The 16,014-nt window shown below is 45.1% G+C and overlaps 1 protein-coding gene across 1 annotated transcript in view; it reads right to left on the bottom strand.

Moving 5' to 3' along the window:
• The window catches only part of LOC309559991 (uncharacterized protein), a 217,167-nt gene that overhangs the window by 124,825 nt on the left and 76,328 nt on the right, over positions 1-16,014 (bottom strand). Inside the window, exons 2-3 of the mRNA XM_082263472.1 lie at positions 2,939-3,106; positions 1,368-1,578 (exon numbers count right to left, since the gene is read on the bottom strand). Of these exons, the coding sequence (XP_082119598.1) occupies positions 1,368-1,578; positions 2,939-3,106 (379 nt within the window). The remainder of the gene's footprint in view (positions 1-1,367; positions 1,579-2,938; positions 3,107-16,014) is intronic.

The following is a 16,014-nucleotide window of genomic DNA, read 5'->3' as shown; positions in this document are numbered from 1 at the left end:
GTGGAAAAGCGCCAATAGTCTCCATTCCATCCTTAGTCTTGTACAATAAATTCAAGAACGCCCAACACAAAGTCATGAAACTCAAACTACATGACATGAAATCCAAAACCAGAGGTTACTTTAGGTCATCCATGGATTTTAAAACAGATCCAGAAATATAAACAGCTTTTCATGTAAGTCAAGTTATGACCCCGCCCCCTCGTGACATCATTAACTGGAGCATGGTTGTTCGATGACCTCACAAGGGGGTGGGGTCACCATGTGACCCTGCTCCTTAGCTTATTTAGCTGCGGGTAGGCTGCAGAGCTGTCATTCAGCAGGAGCCAAGCGTTGGGTGTGGCCGGTGTTCATCGTAAATTACGTTGGATTTTCCTCGGGAGACTTTTTTTTTTTAATAAATGGCTTGTCAAAAACTCTTTGTTTTAATTCATCTTGCCAATTTTTTTGGCGAATGAGTTGGGGAACTACTGTATGTACCCTATACACATTCACATGGGGGGCTGCGATCTAGAGGGGCCACTTGTTAAAGGGGGAATCCAGATTTTGATAAGTCACCCCTAAGCCCCACAACCACCAGGCCACGGTTGAGGGCATGTGGCCTGGTATGTTTCAAGGGGGGTGCTCCTTGCTAGCTCCCCCCCCCCCCCAATTTCCTGGCCTGCCGGGCTTCATGCTCAGATAAGGGTCTGCTACATATTTGGGGGGGGGGCCACATCATTTTTTAAATATTTTGGCATGGGTCCCTCTCAAAATCCATACCAGGCCTGAGTCTGGTATGGATTGGGGGGACTGCCACACTGTTTGTATTTTTTTGCCCGCTCTTCTTTTGTTTTCATTCTGCTGTCAGCAGGGAATCCCGCTAACAGCAGATAAGTCATAGTTGTTTAGGATGCGGCAAGTGTCTGCTCCTTAACAACCAGCTATTCACTGGTTGTTAGGCACACTGGCAGCTGCCGGCTCTTAACAACCATCTACTTTCTGGTTGTTAAGAACGCCTGTGGGTGCCAGCTGCATGACACCCAGCTGAAATGAAATACGTTCTTTAACTATTGCATGCCTGGACCACTTCTTATTTATCACATGCATTTACTTATTTATTTTCTTTAGTGAATTAACTTTAATGCTTTTTTATGCGGTATTTACTGAGCATCTTTGCTTTTTTAGGTAAATACTGCATAAAGGGATAGTGAATTCAATTGACATTTTCAGTCTCACATGTGATATTCGGGAAAAATGTGTCACATGACCCAAATATCGTATGCAATATGCTTTAGTGAATGGAGCCCACTATATGGAATTGAAGCAGTCAGAGGAGCATAAAAAATGAGTCAAGAAAAAATTGAAAAAAAAAAGCTATATTTACTGACTTTCCATCGGCCAGATTGACCCCGCTGAATAAAGCATAGTCTTCAGGTTTGGGATTTCCGTGCTGGTCTTCATACAGGAAGACAGGAGAGCGTCCCACCTCTACTCCGATCTGCTGTATTCCATCCCCGTTGTATATGGAAAAAAGGAAGGCCTGCGTCCCAGTCTTCGCCCGGAATAGGGCCATAATGGAGAAGTCTTCTGGGAATTTACCTGCAAGAGTATAAAATGTTAGCTCTGCAGACACATGGCGGCATCCCCATGGGTGATTACTGGTTCTTGGGAGTTCACTGAACAATTGCAGCCCACCAATGTTTAAGATCATCACAAAATATTACTGAGGTTGAGGGCAGTGATGTAACACAGAAACATCCTAACAGACCACTATTATTACTGGAGACAATTGGATATTCAATTTCTTCTTTATTAAAAGAATCAGTCCACCCAAAACTTATAATTAAAGAGAACATGTCATAAAAAACCTAAACTCACCTTCCTGCCTTAAGCTAGACACCTATGCATGCCTAAACTGACCTTTCAACTACTCTAATCCCCACCATGACTCCAAGGTATTTCTGGCAAATTCAGGCTATGCCCAATTCGTCAATAATTGCACACCTATGGTAAGCCTTCCATTTTCCATCTGTTTGGAACACAGCCAATTGGCTGTTCAGGCCCCTTGCTTCCCCAATGTGCACAGTCATGTCACATGTTCCCCTAGCAGGACTTTGACTGGGGATCCCAAATGGGAGGGGTGGGAGCAGGGCCGCTGATAGGAGGGGGACCACCAGCCCTCTTGTAGGGGGCCCAATCACACAGGGGGACCCACACAGAGAGGGGGATTAGTGATGGACAACAAATACAGAAATCTTCCTCCAGCACCTGAATCTGATCTGTCCCTCTCCCTGCTATCAGCTTTTATCTGCTAAGAAAGAGACAATTGTCCCTCACTAATCCCCCTCCCTGTGTGGGCCCCCCTCCCAGCACAGGCTCTAATGTTATCCCTGCTCAGGAGTTTATTTGTAACTTTGTTTCTCTCCCTCTGTCTCTCAGATCACGATGGAGCTCCAACTGCCCAGCCTGTATATTTTTTGCATCTCATCTTCATTTTTATTTATTAACATTGTTTTTTTTTTTTTAGATTTAGCAGGAATTATGTGAGTTATGTTATATTTGTGTCTGCAAATAGTGATTTTGTTGTAATTTTAGCTAAATATATCTTTAATATTTTCTTGGGGGGCCCTGCCAGGTAGTCTGTACGGGGCCCCACGATTTCTAACAGCAGCCCTGGGTGGGAGGATGGGGGGATCAGAACAAGACAATGGCAAGAACCCTCCCCCCAAAAAAACAGCTTTTTAGACTTCACCAACTACTTAAATATCTGAAGAATCTGATTGGTTGCTGACAAATAATCAGAATAAGTCAACTTTGTATAGCACATCCGAATTCTTATCTATCTCTCTTTCCAAGTTTTTATCAAAACAAGACTGACCATATGGGCATTAGGCTTGGTTTATTCTTTGCCAGCCCTCTCCTGCTCCCACCCAAACTTCTAAAGGTGCAATAGAGGTACCTGGAAATAACTGCCTCGTAGGGGCGCTGATCTGAGCTTGCTTTGAAATCTTGTAGGCCACATCTCCACCAGTGCTTGAACGTCGGGCCGGACAAAGGCCAGAGGTCTTCTTTACACCTTCAGGTTGTGTGTTAAATTTCAGACCCTTCAGGATGTCAACAGGGTCAGCTGCAAGGAAAAAGACAATAAAAAAGGAGGTGAGCAAAGAGAGTCACATCTGGACCATTTTTGGCTCTCAAATAATTTTTCAGTTGACGTTGCAATTGAATCTGTTAGCAAAAAGAAATTTCAGACATGGTTTTAAATCTTTGCCTGTTTGCTATGTCAGATTTTCAAGATACTTTTTCATGACTTATATGGATATGCTGTCTACTGGCTATCTATAAAGCCTCGTACACACGCACCGATTATCGGCCGACCGATCGGCCGTCTTTTGTCCAGAGTTGTCTTTTGTTGGTTGGAATGTGCCTAGACTGCACACAAATTTTTTCGACCAACAAAAATCAACTTCAGAAGTGATGTCATGTGCTGGTTTACTTTCCGTGTGTTTTTCTTCTCTGAGCATGCCCTGTCTTGCTCATCAGATTTTTGTCTGCCAAAATCTGTACTGACTGACGGAAAATCGGCCGTTGTGTTGACGGCCGACAAAAATTTTATAGCCTGCACACCAGATTTTTTTCGGCCGAAAAGTCGGAGTCGGTTGTCGAAAGCATCATACTAACAAGCCAAAAATCGGCAGATCGGACGTTGGCCGAAAATTCACGACGCGTGTGTAGGAGGCATAAGTCAGATAGTGCAGCCAATATTGTTGCTGTTGCAAGAAAACTAGTTGCAGGATAAGCCACTTGCACTACCAAGTATGTTTTCCATGGACGTATATGAACTGAGCTATGACCCTGGCTTTAGTTATGCAGTGATATAAGAGGGGCAGTGAGATGCACCGTCATTGTACTTCACTAATAAGCAGTGTGTAATAAACAACATGGCTGCCCCTGCATACACATACGCTCAGAGGACACTTTCACAGAGGACAAGGGTCACTTGCTCATTATGGGAAATATTCAAACAGTGAAACATGTAGCTCAAAGCATAAAGCTTGCAGACCGGGTCAAGAGGTTCAGTTGTTGTTTCTCCAAACATAAGAGCAAATTAGAATGTGGAATGATCATTGGTGCTACACCAGGACAAGAAATGAGGACAAATCTAAAATGTGACAGTTATCACCAGATCAAGAGTAGAAGAGAAATCCTCTAATGGGACACCTTTTCTGCTATCTTCTCTCAATAGTACATGCATTAGAGGTGCTAGAGCTCTTAATATTTCCCACTTGACCACTGAAAGATTTACTCTCCTTCATGACCAGACCTTTTTCTGTGAAACGGCACTGCGTTACTTTAACTGACAATTGCGCAGTCGTGCAACACTGTACCCAAATCAAATGTATGTCCTTTTTTTCCCATAAATAGAGCTTTCTTTTGGTGGAATTTCAAGTCAAGTGCCGGTTATAAGCAGCCACCGCCTTGCTATGTTGTTGGACAGGGCGCCACTTCTTCCTCGGCAGCGGTTCGTCAACGTAGCTAATAAGGAGGTGGCTGCTTTATAACCAGCTCTTCACTTGGCTTCAAGCTTTTGCCTGAGACAAGAGAAGGAAAAAGAATGCAGAGGGATGGAAGACTGACAAGCCCTGGTTTTCAGGAAGCTGTCTCCTTGCTAGCTACGTTGTCGGACAGCTGTGGGGGAAGGAGAGGCACCCTGTCTAACGTCATAGCTAGACTTACAAAGCATGTAGGAACATAGGAGAAAGTATTACATGTACTTTGTTCTGGGCATGTACGATTTGTGATGCAACAAATCAAAATTCGGACTAATTTTGCATCCTTGGATGCATCTGAACGTCTGAAGAAAAAAATAACGAATTTCAACTAATACGAAAGAAGTTATAACGAAAATAAGGAATAAATTCTGGCACGATTCGTTAATTTGTTAAAGGTCTTATGAAGCAGCAGGTTGACTTGTAATGGCATAATGAATGATCTAAATTCAATCGTATCAATTCGTTTTTATTCTATTAGTGAGCAACTGAGCAAGCGGAAAGGGAGTTACAGTTTTCTGGTCCAATCAGTTGATTCCTTTTGTGTTGATTACTGGCACAGAGTAAATCAAACGGAGTAAGTCAAACCACTTCCCAAATTCCGAATCGTTATCACTAATATATATATAAATATATAAAAACCAAATTATCCATAAATGAAACAATTAAACAATAAAACGAATCAATTTGTTTTTAAAAAATATCTATACTCCACAGAAATAACGAATTATCCAAAAATGAGCTAACGTAGCATAACGACTATAACAGAACGAAATTATGTATTTTTTTTTTTTTTTCAAATGAAAATGAAACAAAACGAAATTCTACTTTATTCCCTGTGAGATAGAATACTAAAAACAAATTGAAATAAGAGGTCTTTTTTAACCACTTGCCGACCACACCATTTTACTGCGGCAGGCTGGCGAAACAACGTAGTACTACGTCGGTTGCGCGTGTGGTGGGGGTGGTGAGCGTGTGTCGCCGGCGGTGCGCTCCCGCCCCAACTAGGCAGCGGGGATGCTGATGCACCGGGCCAGCGGCCACGATTCCTGTCGGGTACACGCGATCGCTCCCCGCTGAGAGAGAAGAGCGGTCAGCTGATGTAAACACAGCCGACCGTGATCCTTCTATATAGGTTCACAGGTCTCTATGGTCATTTCACAAGCCACACGCCCCACAGTTAGAAAACACCCCCTAGGCTCTCATTTAACCCTTTGATCACCCACAGTGTTAACCCTCCTTCCCTGCCAGTGTCATTAGTACAGTAACTGCCTATTTTTAGCACTGATTACTGTAGTAATGTCACTGGTCCCCCAAAAGTGTCAAAAAGGTCAGTTAGGGGTCCGATCTGTCCACCGCAATATCGCAGTCCTGCTAAAAATCGCAGATCGCCGCCATTCTTAGTAAAAATAAATAAATAAATAAATATAAATAAAAATTCTGCTGAGTCCCCATTTACACTGGGGCGACCTGTCAGGCGACCTGGTCGCCTGACAGGTCGCCGTAGGTCGCCTTCCATAGGGAAGCTGCGGACCCGTTCTAATAGGAGCGACACAAGTCGCTCCGACTTAGAAAAAGGGTCCGGAGCTTCTTTGGGGCGACCCGGAGCGACCGTCATAGACTTCGATGTTATGAAGTCCATGCCGGCCGCTCCGAGGTCGCGGCGCGCTGCTCGCACCGTGACCTCGGAGGTCGCCCCGGGAAGTCGGATCGCCCCAATGTGAACGGCGCATAAAAAAAATATGTAGCAGAAAACAAATTGGCCTAAAAGGATGAAAAAATTTGATTTTTAACTTTTTTCTTTTTTTTTTTTTGGGAATGTTATATAGCAGAATGTAAAAAAGAATTTGAATTCTTTTTTTAAGAAAGCAGTAGAAACAAACGGGGAGGTGAAAAGATACAAATTATATTCTGTTGTTTTTTAAAAGCCCCTCGTGGGTTTGAGTCACCTCCTGTGACCTCTCCTCATATTGTGTGGCTGCAGGCCCACTGGTGACATTACTGTCCCACGTGCGGTCGATGAAGCTCAGTATTACAACTGTACAGAGAACCATTGTTGCAGAGCATTGCATACAGATATATCCATGCAGAGAAACTTAAAGTGTTTGTTACCCCAAAACTTCATATTCCTGATATGTGCCTGCTGTGTATGAGAAATCGCATGTCAGAAATGGCCAAGTTAATACACCCATTGGAGGTCATGTCGGTATCATACGTCAGAAATGGCCAAGTTAATACCCCCATTGGGGGTCATGTAGGTATTGTACATCAGAAATGGCCAAAATAATACACCCATTGGGGGTCATGTAGGCATCATACGTCAGAAATGGCTAAGTTCATACACCCATTGGGGGTAATGTAGGTATTGTACATCAGAAATGGGCAAGTTAATATACCCATTGGAGGTCATGTAGGTATCGTACGTCAGAAATGGCCAAATTAATACACCCATTGGTGGTCATGTAGGTATCGTACATCAGAAATGGCCAAGTTAATACACCCATTGGGGGTCATGTAGGTATTGTACATCAGAAATGGTCAAATTAATACACCCATTGGGGGTCATGTAGGTATTGTACATCAGAAATGGCCAAGTTAATACACCCATGGGTGGTCATGTAGGTATCGTACATGAGAAATGGCCAGGTTAATACACCCATTGGGGGTCATGTAGATCAGACCACTTTGGAAAAGAGTATCCGACCATATATCGTACATCAGAAATGGCCAAGTTGATACACCCATTGGTGGTCATGTAGGTATTGTACATCAGAAATGGCCAAGTTGATACACCCATTGGGGGTCATGTAGATCAGACCACTTTGGAAAAGAGTATCCGACCATATATCGTACATCAGAAATGGCCAAGTTGATACACCCATTGGTGGTCATGTAGATATTGTACGTCAGAAATGGCCAAGTTAATACACCCATTGGGGGTCATGTAGATCAGACCTCTTTGGAAAAGAGTATCTGACCATATATCGTACATCAGAAATGGCCAAGTTAATACACCCATTGGGGGTCATGTAGGTTTCTATATATACAATACGGATGATGGCCCTTGAATGTCATATAAGCTTCTATACTGTGTATGAGAATGTATTCTGTTATCTTTGTATTGTTTCCTTTATGTGAAATCCCTGGTGTTCCTGTCAATCTCTCTGCTTGCCTATTAAAAACTGACCACACTAAGCATGAGAGCACAGCATGGTCAGTTCTCTAGCTATGCTGGGAACTCAGCCTGCTCTCCTTCAATGATCAGACTTTTCCTGACACACCCCACTGCACAGCCATTCACTGGGAAGATTAGTGTACTGCTGCTTCTCCTCCCCCAGCTCTTATGCTGCTGAGAACAGAGGGAATGTGATCCCATTATAAAAAGGGAAAAAAAGGTATTTATAATGTTTTTTCATATCTATACACAAATGTTTTGCCTTTCATTTCTATTTTAATCTGAATGGGTTGTTTTACAAGGTGATCGTTTACAGTCACGATAAAGTGAATGTAAATCCTAACTGAATGACACTGAGGGGTTGATTTCCTGAAGGCGAAATAGACTGTGCACTTTGCAAAGTGCAGTTGCACACTGTAAGAGTAGTTGCTCCAGAACTTAGTAAATGAGCAGGAACTCTGTTGACTTCCATCATCCAATCACATGCAAACAAAAATGCTGTTTATTTTCCTTGCATGTGATTGGGTATTCTTTGCAACGTGAAGCTTTACCTCAATTACTAAGCTCTGAAGCAACTGCACTTGCAAAGTGCACAGTCTATTTGCCTTTAAGTAAATCAACCCCTTACTTTGATCTAGCACTGTGCATCCTAAACAACTGCCATCTATTTTTTTTTTTTTTAAATAATGTTTCCACCTCTTTTTTTTTTCCATATCAGTGCTGCTGTATTCTCTTTGGGCCTTTTCTCTCCTAAATGCACTCCCAAATTACTTCATTTCTCAGGGCGGTTTCCGAAAGGTGACAACACTGAGAATCGCCTGAGCAACCTGCTATTTATAGTCTCCATTGGAAAAGTGAAGGACCAGGTGACAACTCAATTAGGAGGGGAGGACAGGGTGTTGTCACCCTATAACAAGAAATGCCAGAATAAAGACCTTCATGGCTGGATCACCAGATATTATTTTAATAAAAGCGGTAGTCAACTCTACTACATAGTTACATAGTTACATAGTTAGTGAGGTTGAAAAAAGACATCAGTCCATCCAGTTCAACCTATGATGTGTGTGTGTGTTTGCTGTTAACCGTACATTGTATACCCCTGTATGTTGTGGTCTTCAAGGTGCCCATCTAATAGTTTTTTGAAACTATCAATGCTCCCTGCTGATACCACTGCTTGTGGAAGAGAATTCCACATCCTTACTGCTCTGACAGTGAAGAACCCCTTACGTATTTTAAGGTTAAACCGCCTTTCCCCTAGTTTTAGTGAGTGGCCACGTGTCTTATTGTATTCCCTTTCTCTGAATAGTTTGTTCCTTATTGCTAGGGTCACCAGTACAGTATTTGTACATTGATATCATATCCTCCCTCAATCGTCTCTTCTACGGAGAGAATAAGTTCAGTGCTTGTAGTCTTTCCTCATAGTCGATGCCCTCCATTCCCCTATTTATCTTTGTTGCCCTTCCCTGGACTCTTTCCAGTTCCAGCACATCCTTCCTGAGGACCGGTGCCCAGAACTGGACAGCATACTCCAGATGTGGCCGGACCAGAGTCTTGTAGAGAGGGAGAATAATCTCTTTATTTTTGGAGTGAATCCCCTTTTTTTAATGATTTTTTTTTTTTTTAATTGGGCCCCTGAGGGTTTATGCCAAAAACGGCATACTAGCACAAGATGACAGAGTTACCCTTTAAATGGAGCCCTCCAGCACTGAGCTGTCACCATCTTTATCTGGTCAAATTCGACATTGCGTCACTCCCAGTTTCCGGCTTCTTGTCCCGTCCAATCAGGAGGCTAAAGAGTTGAAACATGGAAGCCTGGCTGGAGGCTCTATTTGCGGGTAAGGACCTGGAGGGGTTAGTTTGCGCCCCCCCAAATTTTTTTTATCACCAACCGCCACTGGTACCTACAAGTAACAATTATTAGCTTTCATATTCTTGCATATTCTTTGAAGAGGAACACCTCACCTTAGAGCACGGTAAAGAGCAGGGGCGTAACTACATGGGTTGCAGGGGTTGCAATTGCAACTGGGCCCCATGCTCCGGGGGGCCTGTGTGACTCCCCTGTACACCTGGATAGGAGGGGCGGCAGGGGCAGAATGTAGAGAAATCACTGTCCTCCTTTTTCCTCCTGTAGCTGCAGGAGGAAAATGGAGGAGATTGGTTCCTCTGTATGCTGCCCCCGCCACTCCTCCTATCCAGTTCACTTGTGTTCTGCTGTCTCTGGGCCCCTGTGTGCTCCCCTGGTCCCCCCCCCCCCCAAATTGTGCTCCCTCCCCTCTCCTGCCGGCTGCTGCAGGGGATGTGTCACAATAGAGAACCAGGAAGGGGTCTGCTGTAAATATGTATGACCAGCTCCTTCCTTTTCTGAATGGACAGAGTCATAGTCAGTGGCATTGTAAAAAAATAAAATAAAATGATAACAAATAATACAATTAAAATACCAAAAAATAAAACTACTGACACCAGTGGGTGAACTTCCAGGATCGCAAAGGTCACACTTGCGACCGGGCCCTGGCATTCCACCACCGTGGGGAGGCCCTAAGATGGCAGGAAGGGGGCCCACTGCAGAACTTGTGAAAGGGTCCCGCTGCGGGACCATAATAAAGGGCCCCGCAACGAGAGTAAAGGGCCCCAGGATCAGTGGGATGTGCCCCAGGCTTGAAGGGAAGGGCACCGGCCAGGGGTCTGGGGGGCCTTTCATGGTTTCTTGCATCGGGGCCCTGAAGGTTCTAGTTACGCCTCTGGTAAAGGGGGGCACATTTAGGAGCACAGCGTTGTAGAGAGAAGCGCAGAGCTACAGACCTGTGACTGGCTGCAGAGCATTGCAGAGGGTCACAAAGCTGCAGAACATTGCAGATACACAGGGCGTACACACGCCTCAGTCTACGGTGCCTCACTGAGAATTTCTGAGGTTTGCAGAGCCTCGCAGGTGTCTGGACGTCGCAGGGCTGAGAGAATGGAAACTGGCAGCTGTAAATATTTCACAGTAAAAATGCCAGTGAAGTCTGTAATATCCATCAACAAGGAGTCCCGAATACACCCTTCCCTGTACCCATCCGAGGAAAACTGCTTATACAAGAGAATATCCTGTACTGTACACTATCCCGTGTTCATATATCCCCAGCTATGGGAATGAGGGTCAACTTATAGTGCCAAAATCTGTAGGCGAAGGACACGTCTCTATCATTTCATATGGAAGTGCTACACTACTGACTGGTCTCCAAGTGGAAAAAAGACATCTATAAAATGTATAGCCAAAACTTTTTTTTTTTTTTAGCTTTTGAACAATGTAGAGAATGGTTAGATCCACTTTTTTTCTACCTAATAAATCTGAGATTGAAGCACTACACTAAAATTGAATACTTAATACTCCAAATTTAACTTTATTCCAATGTAAGTAGATGACTTTATAAAAGAGTTGCCGCATTTTGGGGAACAAAATTCACCCTCCTTCATAAGGACTTCAAAATAGGAAAGCAATGTAGACAGACTGGACTGGAATAGGGATGTAATATGGACTATATTACCAAAAGTATTGGGACGCCTGCCTTTACACACACATGAACTTTAATGACATCCCAGTCTTAGTCCGTAGGGTTCAATATTGAGTTGGCCCACCCTTTGCAGCTATAACAGCTTCAACTCTTCTGGGAAGGCTGTCCACAAGGTTTAGGAGTGTCATTCCTAATGTTTGACCATTCTTTCTGAAGTCCATTTGTGAGGTCAGGCACTGATGTTGAACAGGAAGGCCTGGATTGCAGTCTTCTGTCTAATTCATCCCAAAGGTGTTCTATCAGGTTGAGGTGCAGGCCAGTCAAGTTCCTCCACCCCAAACTCGTTCATCCATATCTTTATGGACCTTGCTTTGTGCACTGGTGCGCAGTCATGTTGGAACAGGAAGGTGCCATCCCCAAACTGTTCCCACAAAGTTGGGAGCATGAAATTGTCCAAAATGTCTTGGTATGCTGACGCCTTAAGATTTCCCTTCACTGGAACTAAGGGGCCAAGCCCAACCCCTGAAAAACAACACCACACCATAATCCCCCTCCACCAAATGATTTCAGCCAGTGCACAATCAAGGTACATAAAGACATGGATGAGAGAGTTTGGGTTGGAGGAGCTTGACTGGCCTGCACAGAGTCCTGACCTCAACCCGATAGAAGACCATTGGGAAGAAATGGAGCAGAGACTGTGAGCCAGGCCTTCTCTCCAACATCAGTGCCTGACCTCACAAATATGCTTCTTTAAGAATGGTCAAACATTCCCATAGATACACTTCTAAACCTGGTGGACAGACTTTCCAAAAGAGTTGAAGCTGTTATAGCTACAAAGGGCAACCCTACGGACTAAGACTGGGATGCCATTAAAGTGTGTGTAAAGGCCGACGTCCTAATACTTTTGACGATATAGTGTATGTGGTGTTCTGGCCCCTGCAACATGTTCGCTCTTTTATAAAGTCATCTACTTGACATTACATTGGAATTAAGAGAAGTATGGGATTGGGTTAAATAAAAAAAATTATACTCACCTACGTGGATGCAGCATCTGTCCCCTGCCGGTTCTGCACTGAGAACTGAACGATTAAAGGCCACTGATCGCTCAGTTCTCGGCCTTCAGTGAGAAGAGAGCCTGTGACTGTCAGTCAGTGGCTCTCTGCTCTGCCCCTCCAGTGCTCACTGGAGTTCTGGGCTGGGGAGAGGGCGGGAGCAGCTGGGTTAGCCTATCCATGGCTCACTGAGAGGCTGAGCCAGCTGCCGGTCCAGGCATCTGGGTCTTTCCAGAGCCTTGACCAGCTGAGTGATGTCAGCTGACAAAAGGCTTTTAGCCCGTTGTTGGCTGAAAACGGGTCACAGGAGAGCAAAACGAGCTGCACTCCTGTGACCTACAGGAAGAGTACAGCCAAAATAGCTCTGACCATACTTCTCCTTTAACCACTTTACAACCGGAGGATTTTGCTGTCTTCCGTCCAGGCCACTTTTTGCGATTCGGCGCTGTGCGACTTCAACTGACAATTGCGCGGTCGTGCGACGCCGTACCCAAACGAAATTTACGTCCTTTTTCTCCCACAAACAGAGCTTTCTTTTGGTGGTATTTGATCACCTGTGCGATTTTTACTTTTTGCGCTATAAACAAAAAAAGAGCGTTTATTTTGAAAAAATAACAATATTTTTCACATTTTTTTATATGAAATTCCCCCCAAAAAAGATGTAAAAACCAATTTTTTTAAAAGTTTTTTGCCAATTTGTTTTATGCTACATATGTTTGGTAAAAAAAATCGCAATAAGCGTATTTTGATTGGTTTGCGCAAAAGTTATTGCGTTTACTAACAAAGGGAAAGATTTCTGTCATTTTTGGTGTTTTTTTTTTAACGCGTAATGGCGGCGATCTGCGATTTTTTTTGCGGGACTGCGACATTGCGGCGGACAGACCGGACCCCTGACTGACATTTTTGACACTTTTGGGGGTACCAGTGACATTACTGCAGTAATCAGTGCTATATATATGCACTGTTACTGTAAAAATGACACTGGCAGGGAAGGGGTTAATTTTATTGGAGAGGGAGGGGTTAATGTATGCCTGGTGCTTACTGACGTGTAGGGGGGGAGGTGACTATGTGATTCATGGACAGATCGGATGTCCAGCTATGCTGAACAGTCCGATCTGTCACTCCCTGTCATTATGGAGATCCGCCCGCTGTGTTTACACACAGCGGGCGGATCTCCAGACTCGATCCCCGACGATCGGGTAAGAGCAGCGGCGATCGCCGCTGCTCCTCCCCTGGCCCGACTCCCGCTGTGAATGAAAACAGCGGGAGCGAGCCTCCGGCGGCGCGCAAGCGCCGCCCAGAAGGGGAGGAGTCCAGTCACGTTAATACTACGTAACTGGACGGGAACGAGCCACTCTGCCGCAGTAGTATTCCCGTAAGCGGTAGTAAAGTGGTTAATCTATACTGTATCTGGACTAATAACTTATAGTGTGGCTTTTCAATCTTAGAATTATTTAATTGCATTACTAACCAAGAAAACTATATAAATCCTTTGATGTGTAGAAGCTGCCAGCCAGATTCCAGACACAATGGGGTTGATTTACTAAAGGCAAATAGACTGGGCACTTTGCAAGAGCAGTTGCTCTAAAGATTAGTACATGAGAAGAAGCTCTGCTGACTTTCCTCATCCAATCACGTGCAAGCAATAATGCTGTTCTTTCCTATTTTCCTTGTACGTGATTGGGTATTCTTTGCAGAGTGAAGCTTTACCTAATGTATTAATCACTGGAGCAACTTCACTTTGCAAAGTGCACAATCTTTTTGCCTTTAGTAAATCAACCCCTCTGTTTAAACACCACTGTAGCAATTTTGGATAATAATACCAATAGGATAATCCAAATGTTCCAGCACCACAAACTCACCTCGCCATTTATTTATTGCTATCTGTGCCCCTGCCAAGTAGATTTACCCTCCCTATTTGTTCTGGTGACCGTTATCATCTAGACCAGGGGTGTCAAACTCAATTTCATTGCGGGCCGCATCCGCATTATGGTTGCCCTCAAAGGGCCGGTTAAATCTGTAGGATTAGATGTCAAGAGCCCCCTCCCCCCACAGTGGCGTAGCGTGGGGGGTGCAGGGGGGGCCGGCCGCACCGGGCGCAACATCTGGGGGGGGCGCATCCGCAGTGTCACTATGTCTGTCTGACTCTGACATACACAGTTCACACACTCTCTTTGGCTGCCTCCATCTTTAGGCTGGGAGATGTCCAGCGCGGGCACCCTATGGCTGAAAAAGGGCGTGTTGGCTCGGGGTGGGGCTGGACTTTGCCTCACCTGTCCATTGGTGTAGGGTGGGTGGCGTTGCAAGCCAAGCACCGCCTATGCCGCCTCTCCTCACTGCTCAGTCAGTTTAGCAGCGAGTGAGTCAGCAGCCTGGCGCTGTCACAGAGTGGGTTTTTTTTTTAATCACCTGATTAGAGCCAGAGGCTCTAATAGGCTTCAAAAAAGGGTGGACCCGGGGCGCAAAGCAGTGCACCCTAGCCCACCCATTTGTGTGACAATAGCGAATGAAAATTCGCTATTGTCACACGGATCCTCCTCCTGGCCAATCAGGAAGAGGGTCCGAGACCTGCTTCCTGATTGGCCGAAAGGCAAACGCATGCCATTGGCCGAGGAGGAGGAGGGAGGACTCGAGGAGATGCTGAGAACTGAGGAGAAGCCGCCGCTGCAGGTAAGTCTCTCTGAATTGAAGGGGGGCACGCTGGTCTGTCTGCATTGAAAGGGGGCACGCTGGTCATTCTGCATTGAAAGGGGGCACGCTGGTCATTCAAACTTGTATTTAGATGCATTTTACTTTAATTACATCAGTATTTTCATAACAATAATACATGTGCTTAGGGGGTAAGGGTTTCTTTAACTAATCTAGTGGAAGAGACTCGAGTGCTAAAATCCCGTGGGTTAGGGGGCGCAAAATACTTGCCTTGCCCCGGGTGCTGACAACCCACGCTACGCCACTGTCCCCCCATCAGATGTCAAGAGACTTGCACCCTTCCTTACATCACAATTCACCCCCTTACCTTGTGCTGCTGCCAGGAAGAAAATCTGGGTGGATCTGGGAAGAAGTGCAGGGTCTGGAGGAGAACCAGAGGAGGGCTGGAGTCAGCTTCCAGAGTTTGCTGAAAGCTGAGACCAGGGGAGGAAGAGGCAAGGTGGTATTACAGCTGCACAGAGAGGTGCAGCATCTGTAGGAGGGGTTCTGCCCTCCTCTCTCCTGCGGACTGCTGAGAAGTAGGGGTGGGCAAAGACAAGCCTTTCTGCAGCAGCACAGAAGAGTAAATGATCTAGCAAAGGAGTTCTCTCCTCTCTCCTGCCAACTACAGAGACAAGGTGGGGGCAGAGACAAGGGGGGGGGAGAGGTGTGAGGGCCACATGAAATGGCCTGGAGGGCCGCATTCGGCCCGCGGGCCTTGTGTTTGACACCTGTGATCTAGACAGAAAGTGACAGGAAACCAAATTTTACAGCTGTCAGAGAACAGAAGGTAAGCGTAAATCTTTCAACGGGGACCCCTGTTTCGGTGATAACTAGGAGATTTCTTCTCACTTCCATTCGCATCTCTGGAACAGGAAACTAGGTGAAATCTTCCCAAGTGAACACACAGCAAAAAAATAAACTATATGTTCATATGAGGCACAATGGATCCAGTAAAGTTGGCCCTCAAATTGAAGGACCAGAAGTTCAGAAACTTTATGTACAAGTCCAAAGAGAGCTCCAGAGCAGTCAAAACGCTTTTAACCACTTCCCGACCACCCGCCGCCTTTTTATTGCGG

The sequence above is a fragment of the Pelophylax lessonae genome (assembly GCF_965119305.1).
Source record: "Pelophylax lessonae genome assembly, chromosome: 7".
NCBI classification, from domain to species: Eukaryota; Metazoa; Chordata; class Amphibia; order Anura; family Ranidae; genus Pelophylax; species Pelophylax lessonae.
This window is presented reverse-complemented; position numbering and strand designations above follow the sequence as displayed.